This window comes from Empidonax traillii, unplaced genomic scaffold, assembly GCF_003031625.1.
Source record: "Empidonax traillii isolate 1590-97213 ecotype Southwest subspecies unplaced genomic scaffold, ASM303162v1 scaffold22:size5013007, whole genome shotgun sequence".
Classification (NCBI taxonomy): Eukaryota; Metazoa; Chordata; class Aves; order Passeriformes; family Tyrannidae; genus Empidonax; species Empidonax traillii.
In genome coordinates this window covers 1,026,433-1,043,205 of record NW_020955215.1, presented here as the reverse complement: position 1 = coordinate 1,043,205, position 16,773 = coordinate 1,026,433, and the positions used below count along the sequence as shown (strand labels likewise).

Genomic DNA, 16,773 nt, shown 5'->3' with positions numbered 1-16,773 from the left:
CAACTGGAGCTCAGAAAAACTTAATAAAAGTCTTGTCTCTGTTAGAAAATAAATTTACCTTGTTCAAAGCATGATCTGTTAAGAGTTGCAATGTTTAATGTTGGTTAATAGTTGTGCAGTTTTATTTTTTTGAAAAGAGGCACAATTAAACTATTGACTTTGTTTACTCTGTCACCCTTGATCCCTAGCACTTCTATTCAGATACAAATTCATCAATGTATGCAACATCCTTTGTAATTTAAAATAAAAATTGTGGAGGAAATGCTGTCTCGAATTGTGTGTGTGGAGTGATAGCGAATGGCATCAGCTCTCTTGAAGTAAGTGCCTTTGGTCTTCTGGCATTTTCAGGAACTTTCCTTTGGAAGGGATGAGAGGTAAGAAAAGAACTTGTTTTTCCCTTCTCATTCCAAGAGCTGCTTCTTGGGGTTGCTGGATCAGCGTGGTGGTCCAGCAGGAGAAGCTGGACGGGTAAGTCTGACTGGCTTCCTGCAGTCTCTGTGAAAATGGTCTCCAGCACCTTTATCCACAGGGTCTGAGAGCAGGAGAGGCAGGACACAGCACCAGGGCAGGAGTTGGTGGAAAAAGCAAGGGGCCATTGCCCTACCTCTTATTTTGGAGGAGCAGAAGGGACCTCATGTTCCCCCCTGCCCTTGCTCATGACCAATGTCGCTCTGGGTCTGTCCACCCAGAGACCTCAGGAAGGTATTGGGTGTAAAATTGGAGCTTCTCTGGGGAGAACTCGCTCTCTTCAACTCCCTGACAGGAGGGTGGAGCCAGGTGGGGTTCAGGCTCTGCTCCAAGACAACACGAGACAGGACAAGAAGAAATAGCCTCCAGCTGTCCCAGGGGAGGTTCAGCATTTCTTCACTGAAAGGGTTGTCAGGCACTGGAAGGGGCTGCCCGGGGAGGTGATGGAGTCCCCATCCCTGGAGGTGTTCCAGGAAAGACTGGATATGGACTCAGTGCTTCTGCCTAGTTGACAAGGTGGGGATCCATCACATGTTGGACTCAATGATGTTGGAGGTCTTTTCCAACCTAAAGGATTCTGTGGTTGTGTGATTCCAAGCCCGCTGCAGTCCTGGAGTGACCATTGGTTCTCCCGGGTTTCAGGGGAAGTGCTGCTTTTCACCTTTTTTACCATGAGTCCAAGGGCCCCCCATTTGCCCTCAGCCACTAATGAACCACCCTTGCATGCTTCACACAGCACACGGCAGGACGTTTCATTGCCCAAAGAACTATAAAATATGCAGTCCCAGCAGCACTACGGGAACACAGTATGTGTTAGTTGCAATGCTGTGTCCAGTTCTGGGCTCCTCAGGACAGGAGGGACGTGGAGCTCCTGGAGCAGGTCCAGAGGAGGCTGCGGAGATGATGAAGGGACTGGAGCATCAAACTGACAAGGAAAGGCTGAGGGAGCTGGGGCTGTTCAGCCTCAAGATGAGACATTGAGAGAGGACCCCATCAATGTGTCTGTGTCTGCAGGGAGGGTCAGAGGATGGACCAGGCCCTGCTTGGGGGCCCAGCAATGGGACAAGAGGCAGTGGGCAGCAACTGATGCCCAGGAAGTTCCATACGAACATGAGACAGAACTTTACTGTGCGAGTGACAGATTGCCCAGAGAGTGTGTGGAGTGTCTCTCACCGGGCATATTCCAGTACCGTTTGGACACAACCCTGCACTGCGTGCTCCGGGATGCCCCTGCTCGAGCGGGGAGGTGGGACCAGATGACCCAATGGGGTCCCTTCCAACCTGACCCAGTGTGTGATTCTGTGCGACTCTACTATTCGCCACAGCCCGCTGTTCATCACAGGCCCCGTGGAAAGCCTCATTCCCCACGAACCCCGCGGGCCCTCAGCCCTGCCCGCCACGGCGCCCTCAGGGCTCCCCCCCTGCCGCCCGCAGGGGGCGCCCTCGGTGGCTCCGCCCACGCCCCGCCCTCCCCTGCCAAGATGGCGGCGGCGGCAGCGGCTGTGCCGCTGAGGGTCTGTCACCAGGAGATCGTCAAGTTCGACTTGGAGATCAAGGCGGCCGTGCAGGTACTGCCCGCCTGCCCACCCGGCCCGGCTTACCCCGGCGCGGCCGCAGGGGGAAAGCCGGGGAAAGCCGCGCTGACCGCGCCGTTGTGTTCCAGGACATCCGGGACTGCCCGGGGCCTCTCAGCGCCCTCACGGAGCTCAACGCCGCCGTGAAGGAGAAGTTCCGACATCTGCGGGACTGCATCCAGGTGAGGGTCCCCCCGGCCGGGGGCTACTGAGGGGAACCATGCTCTGGGCCCGTGCCTGCGGCTGCCCGCGGATTGAGAGGGGTCCCGGCTGTGGGTTGGGGTGTCCCGGCTGTGGGTTGGGGGGTCCCGGCTGTGGGTTGGTGATCTACCGGATCAATCTGCTCTGAATTCGCTCCCTGGCCGGGGCTGGGGTGTGCGAGTTGCAGGTTGCTGATGGGGTTCTGGTGTTTGTGGTCTCCGCCGAAGGAGCTGGAGCAGATGGCGAAGGAGCAGGACAAGGAGTCGGAGAAACAGGCTTTGCTGCGGGAGGTGGAGAACCACAAGAAACAAATGCTCAGGTGGGTCGGTGCTGTTCCCAAGTGCCCCGTAGCCAGAGATAGTCTGACTTCGGTAAAGCGTCTCTCAGATTCTGTTTGGCAAAAGCAGTTGCTGACAAGATGTGTTTTGCGGAATACCAAGAGGTCAGGGATGAAAAGGATACGACTGTCTCTTCCTTTCCAGTCTCCTGTCCTGGCTCCTTAACTCTGGTCTGTCCCTTTGAGCACTTGAACTCAAAGTGGGTGGTTTGATTGAGAGTCTGTCATTCAACAGCTGGCACAGCTTTCTTCTTCCCTTGCTCCGTAAATGATACCCTGAGGAGAAGGAATGTCGGGGCAGTATATTGTTACTCTGTGTTGTAATACTGAGAAAGTGAGCAGCTGAGGGAGCTGGGGAGGCTCAGCCTGGAGAAAAGGAGGGTCAAGGGGAAACTCTCTATAACTCCCTGACAGGAGGATGGAGCCAGATGAGCGTGAGGCTCTGCTCCCAGAGAACAAGGGACAGGACAAGGGGAGATGTCCTCAAGGTGTACGAGGGGAGGTTCAGGTTTGACATCAGGAAGAATTTTTTCATGGAAAGGGTTGTCAGGCACTGGAAGGGGCTGCCCAGGGAGGTGGTGGAGTCGCCATCCCTGGAGGTGTTCAAGAAATGACTGGACGTGGCACTCCGTGCTCTGGGCTGGTTGAAAAGGTGGGGATGGATCACAGATTGGACTCAGTGATCTCAGAGGTCTTTTCCAACCTAAATGATTCTGTGATTCTCTGAGGGTCCGTGCATGTATCAAGAGTGCCCAGTTACAGTAGTGTTTGTGTTGTGAAAATTGTCTGTGCTTGCAAAGTGTTCCCGTCATGTAACAGCACTTTGTTCTTGTGATTTCAGCAACCAGGCAGCTTGGAGGAAGGCAAACCTGGCCTGCAAAATTGCTATTGACAACTCTGAGAAAGATGAGCTGCTGCAAGGAAGAGACTCCTTAAGACAAAGGTATGAGACTGTCCCACTGTACTCTGAGAATCAAGCAGTGCCTGCTGTAACTAGTTTTAAATGAAAGTGACATAAAGTTAATTATATCTGGAACATGGCTTTTCTTTAATGAGTGCATTTCCCTTTTGTGGAGATTTGAACTGTTAAGGATTGTGATAATTTCAGGTTTTCTTGGCATCTCTAAGCAGAAAAGGGGGTATGTTAGCCTTTATAGTTTTTCTTACTGTCTTTTACATTAATTCCAGTCAAGGTTCTAAACAAGTAATAGATTATTATCCAAGCTGTTTTCACGTGCAGAACTGGATCTAAGCGTATATAAACTGTGTACTGAAAGCAACAAATGGGATAACCAGAATAATAAAGTTGTAGTTTGTATGAGTACTTCCATAGCAGCTCCAAGTTACACAGTCCCGGATAAGTAGTGAAATATAGGCCCATGATTCTTTAATATTTTGTGATTTTTATTTTTTTTTTACTGTTTACTGAAGAATCTGAGTTTCTTATGCAAGTGAAAATGAACTCTGTCTTTTGTACACTGGCAAAGATGTTTGGTGCCAAGCTTTTTTCTAGGCTCCCTGGCAGCAGCATTTTTCCAAAGTACCCAAAGAAGCAATTTTATCCCTTCCTGCCTTACTTTTCCCTTTCCTTTTCAGGAAGACTACGAAGGAAAGCCTGGCAGAGAGTGCAAGTAACATCACAGAGAGTCTGATGAGCATCAGCAGGATGATGTCACAGCAAGTGCAGCAGAGCGAGGAGACCGTGCAGACCTTAGGTACAGGTGGAGTTTGGGCATGGACTGGGTGGTGGAAGCACCTTTTGCCAGTTCTGTCAGGAGAGAGAGAGGCAAACTGGCAAATGTGGAGCAGAGTGGAAACCTGCTTTGCTGTAGGAGAACACACTGCAATGATAATTAAAGGACTGTCCAGCAGGACTTCTGTAGCAGTTGGACATAAACAGGAAATAATGTACTTTGTGTGGAGCCGTTTGTTGGAGTTTCTGTTTCATAATTAAGAAAAGGAAAAGGGGTCAGGATGAGGAGCTTTTGTTTTAGTTTCGCATAAATGCAGTTGTAAAAGCAGTGTGAGCTCACACAGTGCCAAGAGCGTGTTTGATGTTATTCTGTGCCACTGTCCTGGCGTGGATTTGGTAATGGCAGAGAAAATAAAAGCGTGGGTACAAGTCCATACACAAAGGAAAGAGTCTGGCTGGAAGGCTGTTTCCACCCAGGCTCCAGCTGGGATGACTGAGAGACGAGAAGATCAAGTGACTTGAACCCGAGGTCACTTGCTCTGTCAGCAGTGCATCAGGGACTGTGAAACCAAGATTTCACCCAGTTCTTTGGCTTAGACTCCTAAACCAATAAATCAAGTGACCTGTCAGAACTGATGATTCAAGAAGCATTTAGAAGTGGAGTCAGTGCTGCCTGGGCCTCTTCCTCGCTGTGCTTTTGGGCAGAAGGGAGAACAGTTTAAAAATGAGGATAAATAACACAATTTTGCCCTCCTTGCTTTCTGCCCTGTCTGAGGGTGGCAGCTGGGCACAGGTTGTTCCTGCAGAAGCAGTGTGTTCCTTCTCCAGTTAAAAAGACAGCTTGGCTGACAGTTTTTCGCCCTGTGTCTGACTGAACAGCACTTGGAGTTCATCAAGGGAAAAACTATGAAAGTTCATTTTCAAAACCCATCTGCAAGTTCTGAGTTAGCAGTTACAATTCCTTTTTTCTGAGCAAGTCCTTCCCTAGGATGCAGTGAGTGTTTGAGGCTGTGGAGCAGGGAGGCTCTGCTTTGTCTTTAGCTCTGGGAAACAAGTTTTCTGTTTTCACTTGGATCAAAATGCATCTTGAAATTAGATGTGTGATGGGACAAAATGTTTTGTAAAATATTGTAGACTTATTTCTACTCTGCTTGTTTTGGTGAACTAGACAAATGTTGGATTTGACCTTTCTGTCAGCAATCAGGGCAGTGTAGAGTGGTGCACCTTTCAGTGTCCCTTAGGCTGTGCATCTGTAGTGGAGGAAAAAGGGAATTCCGGGGCATTTGCTTTCGTTGAGTAATTTGAAAGGAGGAAGGCTGAGGAGTTTTGAGGCTTTTGTTTGCTTGTTATTTTTCTCACAGGGAAAGAGAAGTTGAGACTAATCAACACGCTTTTCTTCTAGTTTTTTATTAGGAAAAAAATTATTATGTTTGTCAAAAACGGCTATTAAGATCATTATCATCCTGTTAAGGATCTCTTACTGCTGCACACTGCTTTCTCACTTCCTGCAAGCCCACCTAAATCACACTGATTTACTGCTGTGGCTTGGGGGAACAGTTTTGGTTGTGCAGTTAATATATTCAAATACTGGCCTGTCCTGCTGCTGCCAGAACTGCTGCTGATTGTGCCGGGGATTTCTCTCTCTTCAGTTGGCGGTTATTTCACACCATTCTTATTTCACTCTGCATCCAGCAAAGTCTCAGCACTGACTGAAAAACATGAATTAGATTTGACCTGGTAACCTAAAAACTAAAAATTCAGGAACTTTAGTAGGTCTTTATGCTTTTCAGTGCTGTTATTTTGCTTTGCCTTCTCCGTCAGCAGCACTGAGTTGTGACAACTTCCATGAGAACAGTCCATATGTGCCTCACCCACAAGTCAGTCTGACCCAGCAGGGCTCTGTATTGCCACATATCTCATCCTTACGTACTTTGCCTTGTGTTTTTGAACTGGCTGATTTTTTCTTCCCCCTCCCCCCCCCCCCCCCCCCTTAATTTCAGCCAATTCTTCAAGAACCATCCTGGAAGCAAATGAGGAATTCAAGTCCATGTCTGGGACGATTCAGCTGGGGCGGAAGCTCATCACCAAGTACAACCGCAGGGAGCTGACGGACAAGCTGCTCATCTTCCTGGCCCTCGCCCTGTTCCTGGCCACAGTGCTCTATATCTTGAAGAAAAGACTCTTTCCGTTTTTGTAAAATCCCAACACTAAACTGAACTATTAAAGAAAACAAAAAAAAGATAAATCAGAAAGAAACGGCTTTAAAATGAAATAATAAAGGGATATTGCAATAGCTGGAGGAGCGTTTAGAGCAGGCAGGACTTTGTGCTGTCCCCATGGAGCTTGTGACCTGCCTCAGAAGAGCTTAAATGAGCAGGATTTGGGAGGAAACAGGTGGATCCTGGTGTGGAAGAGAAGAAATGCCAATTTGCCTGTAGATTTGGGGGAATCAAACACTTGAGGAACTGGTCACTCAGAGGTGCCAGCCTGAACTTTAAACCTCTCATTGTTTTTTGCCTTGAAATTAACTTAAGTCCTTGGCTTGGACTGGAAACTGCTCTGGCATCTGTGTGTAAGGTGCTGAGAGTAAGAGGAAGGATGGAAGAGAGAAATTCACGTACATTCCACTAATAAACTATTTATTGTATTCATGTAAACAGAGTTTTGTTTAAAAACGAAGTCTAATGTGTTGAAAGAACCTTCCAGAGTAAAAATTCTTACTTAACAGCAGTTGTTGCTTATGGATTGTTTTTCCTGGGAGCATAGCACGTGTGCAGCCTGGCTCTGCTCCTCTTGCAAACCAAAAATGGGAACCCATTTGTTATTGTTAATTCACACAATATATTTGAGAATTACACTGCCAATCTGTTGAAATTAAGAGCCTTTTTGTTCCTCTTCATTACAAAATTTCACTAAATGCTTTATATTTGCAAAACGCTGTCAAGTTGTACATTGGAAAGTTGGGGTTTTTCTTGATACAGGTGATCTCAGTAAAATCTTTACCTCCCCTATCTCTTTTGCTTTAGTAATGTGAGTTTCTTTGAATTAATAACATAAATGCCAACTACCACAGTTCAGGTAGTACCTTGTGGTACCAAAAACTGCACTGCAGTGTTAGTAAAGTTAATGTTTCATTGCCTCTTCAGAGCCAGCTGGTAAAGCTGACATTCTGTTTAGGAAATTCTCACAAAATGGTTGAATACTGCCTTAATTTAGTCATGAGAAGTAACTTTTTTTAAAGGGAGTGCTACATGTAGAAATAAGACATCAACCAAATTGCAGTAGGTAAGTTTGTGTGAAATTTGAGGCTTGGTCACCTTTGTAGTCAGTTCTCAATGGGGCATTTAGAAAGGAGGTGACCAACTGATGATCTTATCATTGTAGCTCATTCACCAGATCTCAGTGCAGTGCTCGTTTATGCAATTTTGGAGCAGTCAATAAAATTCTCTTTACAGACTTGGTGCTCCTAGGCCAGATGTAGCAGCGTGGCATTATTTTGTTCGGTTAGCTTGAGAACAGTCTCATCCTTCTGAAATATTGTGGTCAAACACTCTCTGTGTTGGATCATAGATCAGCCTTAAAAAAAAAAAAAAAAAAAGCAGCTTTCTCACAGTGCTGAGAACTTCAGGAAAGGTTGTTTTTAAAGGGGTGATATTTTGTGGTGGGGATTGTAATGTAGAGTTTTGGGGGAAAGGAAACATCTGTTGCTGAGTGTCTTGGTTTTTGCTCAGTTGTCATCTTGATACTGAAATTGTAGCTTTCAGGCCTTGACCTGCTGGAATAGTCTGAGGGCAAAAAAAAAGCTTTTGAGGACCTTCCTTATGACATTTGCTTTCTGTTGCATCCGGATTTAATTTAAAAAAATAATCCAGTCCTTTTGGAAGAGGGGAAGAGTGGAAATACCTCTCCACTGCCCAGGATGCAACAGCTTGATCTGCAGTACCTGGTACTTTAATCGTTTGCCTCCATAGGCAGCCCGAAATCATCCAAGCTCCTGATGGGCCACAGACCTTGAAAGAAAGATTGGGTGGAGACAGCAAGATACGTGTTACTTGCTCTCTGGGGTAAGAAGGGTGATTTGATGAAGCACCACCTCTGCTATGTGGGTTGAACCAAATCAAATGGTTGCTCAAGAGACACCTGGGCCTGGAGCAGAGCCGGAGCTGGTGGGAGTGCCCTGGATCCCACCTGGCACAGGGCAATGCCCCAATCAGCCCTTACAGCCCACAGCTGGGGTGGCTGTGCTCAAACGTCCTCCCTCCACACTCCCCTCCAGTGTCTGCCTCGCTCCTCACCCGCCCACCGTGCTCCTGGCCTGAAGGTAGGACTTTGTATCTTATTTTTTGAATAAGTGAGTGGGAGAAGCACTGGGGGAAGAGGAGGTGGTTGTGCCTGGTTTTTTGCCGTGTGATCCTGGGAGCGTGGAAAGTTTTGCCTGTGCAGTTTTTCTGTGTCAGCAGAAGGAGTTATATTTGCACACAGGATGGTGTGTTTTGGGGTCTTGCTGCTGTGTCCCCGAGGCTGTGTTGGGAAGGGTAAAAAATGGCATCACACTGGATTTTTTGAAAGAGAGTGGCATTTTCTTAGGTGCTTCACCTTTCAAGTCTGCCCTCAAAAGTGCAGCAGAGCCATCAGGGAGGGTGAGAAGGGGGTGGCCTCTGTTCCCTCTGCACTTTTGGGCTTAGGCACGACTTGGGGACCAAGGGTTGGAGTTCTTCTGAGACCTGGAACTCCAGGACTGCAGAAGCAGCAAGTGTTTGAGAAGGAAGAAAGAAAGAGGGTTCTGGAGAAATGTTTGGAACTGTGCTAGAGGGTGAAAGCAAGCAGGAGTGCTCCTGTTACTCCCTGGGCCATCCCTCCCCAAAAGGTAGCAGGTATCAGATGTGATCGCTCCAAGCAGAGGGTGGAATTTACTGTCACAAAACAGTTGCAGTAAAAATCTTTTTCCTTTGAAGAATAACATTCCTTTAAAAGAAGGAGTAAGGAATCATTATGAGTTTAAAAAGGGGCTGAAATCTTGCTGTGGAGTTCAGGGACTGAGACAGGCAGCTGGCAGCAATCAAGCAGCTGTGGGTTAATGAACTCATCAGCTGAGTGGTGGTTCATTAGTTGTGTCCTCCAGGCAAAGGGAGCTGAAGCCATTTGAAGGACTGTGGGTGTTTGGCTGTGCAGCTGGAGCCACTTAGGGGTGAGGATGGGGCAGCTCTGATGCCTCAGTGGATTCAGAGGTTTAGAGCTTGCAGGTCTGTGGAGTCCAACCCATTCCACTAAGAGCACTTTGGTTTTTCTGAGCACCTGTGAAAAAAAGGGAAAATGCCTGGAAGTTGACCGTGGGTGTACCAGGAGCCAGATGGTGCTGTTGAATATTTATCTGTGTTGCCAGCACATGGTTACTGGGCTGTGGATGCAGGTATCTGCCAGGTATCCAGTGCCTCCCTGAAATCTGCAGCATGAAGATTTTTATCTGAGCATTTACTCAGATGTAAGTTTCTGAGGAAAGTCACTTTTTAGTGACTTGCAATAGAACACAGACTTGAGGAAAATAATTGGAAATAGTTTTAACATAGGCGTAACTGTGCTGAAAAGACTGATTTGATTTGACTTATCATTATTTTATTATTGATTACAGTGTCAGGAAATTCAAAAATATTACAGGATGGCTGTGGGAAAATAAATGAGGAGTGTAATATTATTCATTCCCCCTCCCATGAGAATTGAGGAGAAATTAAGTTTGTATCTGAAGTTGTGCTTTTGAAATGCTTTCCGTATAACTGGCTTTACCAAAATGGAAAGGTGAATTCATAGCTTGGAAGTTTCTAAAAATGTCTCTGCCAAATGTGCGTGGCTGCTATCACGGGCCAATGGCCCCAGAGCACAGCAGGCTGGAATCTTTGGGGGCTGAGAATATCCAGGGGGCATGTGCATAGTTGTCTGCAAATATGTGGGGCTCTTCTTTGGAAAGGGGGTACAGAAATCAGCTTAGTATTGCTTTGCCTCCCTGTTTGTAATGGAGTGATTCTCCCAGAAGAGAAATCTTAAGTTGAATCCAGGGGCTCTTTCATCATTCTGCTACTGTCAAAAGCTGTTTGTGGGCTGGTTTAGTGCAGCTGATCGTGGACTTGTTCAGGCTGAGGCTGTTACACTGAATAAATAAAACTTCCTTGTTATCTGCTTGCTTATATACAATGGTACAAACATTGTCTGCTCTGTGCCACAGCGTAAATGATAGTCCCACCGAGCTGAGGTTTGGTTTTGTCACAGGAACATGTGATGGAGACTTTGTGCTGATTTCTTCGGGTGACGCACTGAGAGAGATGCTCTGGCTGTGGTGGATTTCATTTCATTTTAAAGCCTTCAAGACTTGATCCTCTTCCACATAAAGAGAGAACTGAGGGAGGGACTGGGGTCTTTATGTAATTTGTTTTAGGGCCTGGCCCTTTGTGTGGTGTCCATTGAGATCTCAAGTTAGCAGAGAGATGCAGCGCGTGTGCTTAATTTTCAAGTCCTTTATTGTCTATAATTATTCAGCTTTCTGCAAAGTCACTGAAAAAGATTGCCTAGTTGTGCTTGTGTGTGCCCATGTAGATGCACTTGGTTCAGTGCAGCGAAGCCAGCACTGATCTCCCAGGTAAGGTCCCTCCCCTGTGCTATGGGCTGGGGCTGCTGCTCCCATCAGCGTGAGGATGTGTAGAATAAACTCCAAGCTTTTGGCACCATGTGATCATGAGAAGTGTCAAATTCTGCACAAGCAGATATATGGTCTTCACAGTAGCAAACCTGAAAAAGCATATTTTAATTTTATTTGGCTCTGCTTTGGGGTTTGCTTTCAATGTCATGATTTTGAGCCTTTCATGTAAGTGTCAAGTGCTTAAATCATAACCCTGGAGAATCTGCAATTTCCCATTTCCCTCTGCCTGGCTACATCCTCACCCACTGGCTATTCCCACTTACTCCATAGGGGCAGGAGTGTTCCAGCCTTTCTTGGGCTCATCTGGTGTTGAAGAAAATGTCATGGTTCCAGTGTGGTGGACCTTGGTTACTACTGCAAAGCCAGAACTAATTGTGGCCACGTGTCTGCCTCCAAGTGGTGCCTTGGGCACCAAAATGCTGAGTGAATCAGGAGGCTCCTGAAAAGTCTCTAAAAATACTTGTGTTGGAGTTGAGAAGCAAATCTGGTGAAGGTCTCCCTGGGGTGCTGTGACATCTTGCCATACCTCAGACCACCACAACCTTTTGCTTCCACTCGGGCTTCCCTTCATTTTTATCCCCACACCACGAGGCTGATCAGATGTTATCGCTCCTGACCTTTGTCTCCTGCTGCAACATCAGAGCTGACTCCCGTATCCCACTTATCTCCGGCTCCTCCAGCCTGCCAGGCGGGGTCGGGGCTGTTCCGTGGTGCTGTGGGATGCTTTGCCCCGTGCTTGGTGTCGGTGGCTGCATGAAAGGAAAATGCCACTCGGCTGCTCCGAGCCTGGCCCGGTGATAATGCTGCGTGTGTCCCTCCGGGCCCGCGATAAGCGCCCAAAGGGCAGGCAGGGAGAACGTCTCTGCTGGGATCAGCACACACCAGGCCCTATAGATAGAACCACATATATATAGAACAACATGAAAGCTTTTTGCTTCCTTCTTTTCAACAGCATGATGGCTGAGTGTCACATCCAGGGACGCTTTCGGACCTGACCCCGCCAGGGGTCTGGTCTCATTGTACGCGCAGGTTCTTCAGTTTGTGTTGCCCCGAGGGGGCTGGAGATTTGAAATCAAAACCCACACGGGCTGCAAAGCGATGTTCTGTAGTCCTGATAAAGGCACTAAGACCGGGGAGCAGTGGGTTGGTTTCCCTTTATCTTCAAAATAGACAGCAGGACAAAATTTTCCTGTTTGGGTTATTGGCTTTTCGTAGGTGTCACCGAACAGTTATTGCTGCTGCTGATGGGAGATAACTCTGTCAGTGGCATCTGGGTGCTGACATTAAGGCCAGCCAGCCTGAAATGAAGATAAGATTTTTCTATATTGAGTAAGTCTATTGATCCGGTCGACCTGTCCTGTGTCTGATAATAACTTGATGTTTCCAAGAGAAGCAAGCCTTCCCCTGTCCTCTATATTGATATATACATATTTATAAATGATCTGTTATATGTATATCAATGCTGTGTATTTTGGACTAAATAATGAAGAATTCCCTTCTGAACCATGTTCTTAGTTTAATGCCAGGGAGTCCTGGCTTTTACTGATTGATTTGTGCCAGTAATCTGCTTATTCAAAACCAACCAGCCAAAAAAAGGAGAGAAATAAAAGACTAAAAAACCCCCAACTAAACAAATAAAAAACACCCAAACAAACAACAACAGCAAAACCAAACAAACAAATAAAAAGCCCCCACACCAAACCCCCCAAGCACACAAGCATTCTCTTTATCTTCAGATTTGTTTAAAATACTTTTGTCTTTGGTAATTGCAGGCTTTGACCCAAACTTGCTTCCTGATCTTTTACAGACTTAATGGTAAACAACTTTGTAGACAACAAACTTGGGTAATTTTCATGCTGAAAGACAGCAAACAGGAATCTGAATTCTCATTACTGCAAGTTAATTTTTATGAAGCTGTGTGTGGATATTTAGGTTTGCAGATTTCAACAAGAGCTTCTGGTCTTATCACCTTGTCAAAAAGACATGTCTGTTAGAGGATTCCAGAAAAGACAGAGAGGAATTGCCAGTTAGGAAAGAGTAACTCCTGGAACAACAAGCAGTAAATATAGAACAAGAAAAGACTTCTATGTTCAGTACTAAACTGTAGACGAAAACTTTGTTTCTGTCTCGGCAAGAGGGGAATGGCAGCAGAGCTATTCTTGTGGATTAAAGCCAAAAGATAGCAGCAGTCCTTTCTGCACTCGCCCAGGGCACTGGATTTAGTGTCTGTAGTAATAACCACACATGTATTGTTAATTCATATATCTCAGTCTTATTCCTGTGAGGTTCCTTGTCCGTGACCCCACGGGAAGAGAAGTTCCTGTGGACGCAGAGAGCAGAAGGGTCCCTCGTATGGTCCAGGCTCTGCAGCTCCTCTCAAACGTGTTCATCAGCCCCAGACACTGCTGGTGACAAATGACATTTTCTTTGCCTTTGTACTCCAGGGCGTAAGATGTGACGTTTACATCCAAGATCAATTATTTTTAACTGAAGAGTGATAGCCCCGCGTCTAAATTATCTCGGGGCTTAATTCACATCAGTTAAAGCTTTTCAAAGGCTTATTAAAATTCCTTAAGTGTGTCCAACTTATCAGCAGTTGAGTGTCAATGGCATTATACAAATGTTGCTATTGGAAATAACTGTTAAGTATTGTTTGACTGTATTATTCTCATATATATATATATATTATGCCTGTGACTATTAATACTACTTAGTACTTACATGACTCCTTTCATCTGGTGATCATAAGGCATTACCCAGGGAAGCAGGGACTGTTCTCCCCTTTCTAAATATGGGAAAACTGTCCTCTCTAGGAGCTGTGTCTCATCCTTGGATTTAACATCTTCCACTGAATCCTGCCAGGGTTGAATCTTGGTCTGAGCTGTCAGTTTTTAACAGGACTTCATTTAGTTGTGCTTCTGCAACACCTAAACCTTGTTTTGTGTGGGCAAACACAGGGCAACAGTGCTGCTCCTTTACCAAGACATTTGTGGTGCTGGCAAAAGTATGGATCAAAGTACAGATCAGTATAGACTGACGGATGTGTGACGGGGAGGAGGTGATATTGAGCTGCCCCAAGTCAGTTCAGCGACCCCTGTTTATGGAGAAAAGGAAAGTTTGAGAGGAACATGGAAGGGTTTTCGGAGGGGAGGAGGCTTTGTTGCTCTTCCTTACAATGTCCCCATGCTGGCAGGAAATCTGGGAAAATCTGATCACAGAGCTGGCATTAACATTTGGTGCTGTGAGAGCGGATGAAGAGGGCAGGGACAGTCTCTGAAGGGCTGTGAATGCCACTAGTTCTATGTTTCTGTGCTAATCCCTGGCAGTGGTGTGAGGTAGGAAAAATCCTGGTTGTTGCCAGGACAGGCAGCACCTTTATGCGTCTGCTACAGCTACAGGAGGCTGGGATGGGATTGTTGATGTGCTTGTGTGTGTGAGTATGCATTCAGAAATACTTGGGATTAATTTGCAAGTGTTCTCTGCATTTTTTCCTTCTTTCTTTTTCCCTCCCTGCAATTTAATATATAGTTCCTACCCAATTTCAGGCAGTGTTGGAGGTTTAGAGTTTATACACATTTGTCCTTACTCCACACTGAGGTTCTGTCTGGAGAAGCATTTTGAGCAACTGATCATTTGTTCCAGAAACCACTAGGTAGCACTGTGAAATAAAGTTCTGCACCACATTCTGCTTCCCTGCTCTGCTGGCCCCTGCAGAACAAAGACCTGCCGATTCCAGCGTGGTGGGGCTCAGTATGGAGAAAGGCAGCAAAGGTGGGATTAAAACTCAAAACTTTCTCCAGTATTGGGTTCACAGTCAGGCATGGGGGAAGTGAAGCTCTGTTAGGAGACCTTTAGGCTGGATATTAGGAAAAAGTTCTTCACCCAGAGTGCTCAACCATTCAGTGAGTGAAGAACCTTTCCCTAATAACCAACTGAAACCTCCCGTGACAGAGCTTCGTATCATTCCCTTGGGTCCTGTCACTGCTTACCAGAGAGAAGAGATCAGTGCCTTGCATTGTCTTGATGTAAAATGTTAAAGGGTTATTCTTCCAGAGGAGTGGAGTCAGGTAAAAATCTGCATTTAATTATTAACTTATTTTTATGGAAATTACTTTAGTATTTGGTTTATTAATCCCCACAATGACTCAAAATAGATAACTTGCCAGTTGTATTTTTAAACTTTTGAACTTCAACAAGTTAGGAAGTTATCTTGCTGCATTTTAACTCAACCCCATATAGTCACTGTACAATATCCCAGCTGTGGAGCAGTTTGTGCCCGTTTCTATTTCAATTCCAACTGCAACGTGTGTGCCTGCAGCAGCACCATATCACTGCTTTTTAAAATTAGCCCTCGCTGTGGCTGCCACAGGGAGAGGAGACATGATAAAGGGATTGAGCATCACGCTCTGCCAGGGCTGCTGGGCTTAAATCGTCGAGTTACAGGAACCCTGAGCTGGAAAGAGCCCCTGGTCCAGGGGTCACGCTGTGCACGCTGGTCGCTGTCAAATGCTTTGGACAACTTCAGCATCAGCATTGACTGAGGAGCTGGAAATCCAAATGAGGAGATTCTTTTTATATGTCTGCTGGGGCTGTATCTGATGCAATGGTTTTTCTAACTGCAAAATCCCACGGTTGGACTAGATGGTCCAGCTGAGTTATTGTAGTCTAAAATGATTCTGGAAGGACGTGGAACTGCTGGAGCAAGTGTAGAGGCCACAAGGTTGACCAGGGGACTAGAGCACCTTCCCTGTGAAGATAGGCTGAGGGAACTGGGGCTGTTCCACTGGAGAAGAGAAGGTTGTGGGGAGACCTCACAGGTGCTTCCAGTGTCTGAAGTGGCTACAAGGAAGTAGTAGAGGGTTTGCTTGTCCAGGACAGTAGTGACAGAACAGGGGGGAATGGCTTCAAACTGAAAGAGGGGAAATTCAGGATGGAAATATAGAAGAAATTCTTCCTGTAAGAGTGGTGAGACCTTGGCACGGATTGCCCAGAGAAGCTGTGGCTGCCCCATCCCTGGAAGTGTTCAGGGCCGGGTTGGACTGGGCTTGGAGCAACCTGGTCTAGTGGAAGGTGTCCCTGCCCGTGGTAGGGGGTTGGAATGGGATGATCTTTAAGGTCCCTTCCAACCATTCTTTGATTCTGTGATTATGTTCACAAAAGCAGTTTTTGAGCTGGGTATAATTCACAGCTGTCAGGGAAATGCATGGAAAGTGCTGATCAAAAAGGGCAGCTAAAGGCTTTCTCTCATCTTGTACAAACCAAACACATCCCAATTTGAGCTGAAACCAACGTGCTTATTTTGCCCTGGCAAGGGCCTGAATTGCTTGATGTTTTCACCTTTTTTATAGGTTTGGCCACCCTGGCTTAGAGCAAAATAACATTGTGGCATCACCTGTTGCCCTAACGGTGTCTGTTAACACTTGCTAGGCGGGCGCTTTTCTTTATCCGGTTACTTCTGCAGCATCTGCAAGCGAGTTATGTGGTATTTTCATCCCACTGAGGATTTATGGTGACCTCTCAGGGACCTCAATCATTGGATCAGTACACTTCTAACACCTGTAGATCAACATAAACTTGACCCTTGGTCTTGACAGATCTATCACCACAGTGGCCTCTCTGTAAAGCCTCTCCGTGGCGGGGAGGGGGTTTGGGCTGGACGGAAGCAGCGATGGTGGCACAGCAGAGCCCCGTCCACCCCAAGGTCAAAAGTCAAAATGATAAAGGGGCGGAGTGCTGGGGTAATGAGGGGGGAGCTGCTCCAGAAAGGTCCCTCCAGGTGTTTGGGGTACAGGCAGGTCCCCTGGGACCGACG

The 16,773-nt window shown here is 46.6% G+C and overlaps 1 protein-coding gene across 1 annotated transcript; it reads left to right on the top strand.

The window, feature by feature from the left end:
• Window positions 1-1,928: 1,928 nt before the first annotated feature.
• On the top strand, window positions 1,929-6,514 carry BNIP1 (BCL2 interacting protein 1). Its single transcript, XM_027901306.1, has 6 exons — window positions 1,929-2,036; window positions 2,132-2,224; window positions 2,471-2,562; window positions 3,422-3,523; window positions 4,177-4,295; window positions 6,274-6,514. Exons 1-6 carry the CDS (start codon window positions 1,950-1,952, stop codon window positions 6,468-6,470), a joined length of 690 nt encoding a protein of 229 aa, XP_027757107.1. The 5' UTR covers window positions 1,929-1,949; the 3' UTR covers window positions 6,471-6,514.
• Window positions 6,515-16,773: the final 10,259 nt, after the last annotated feature.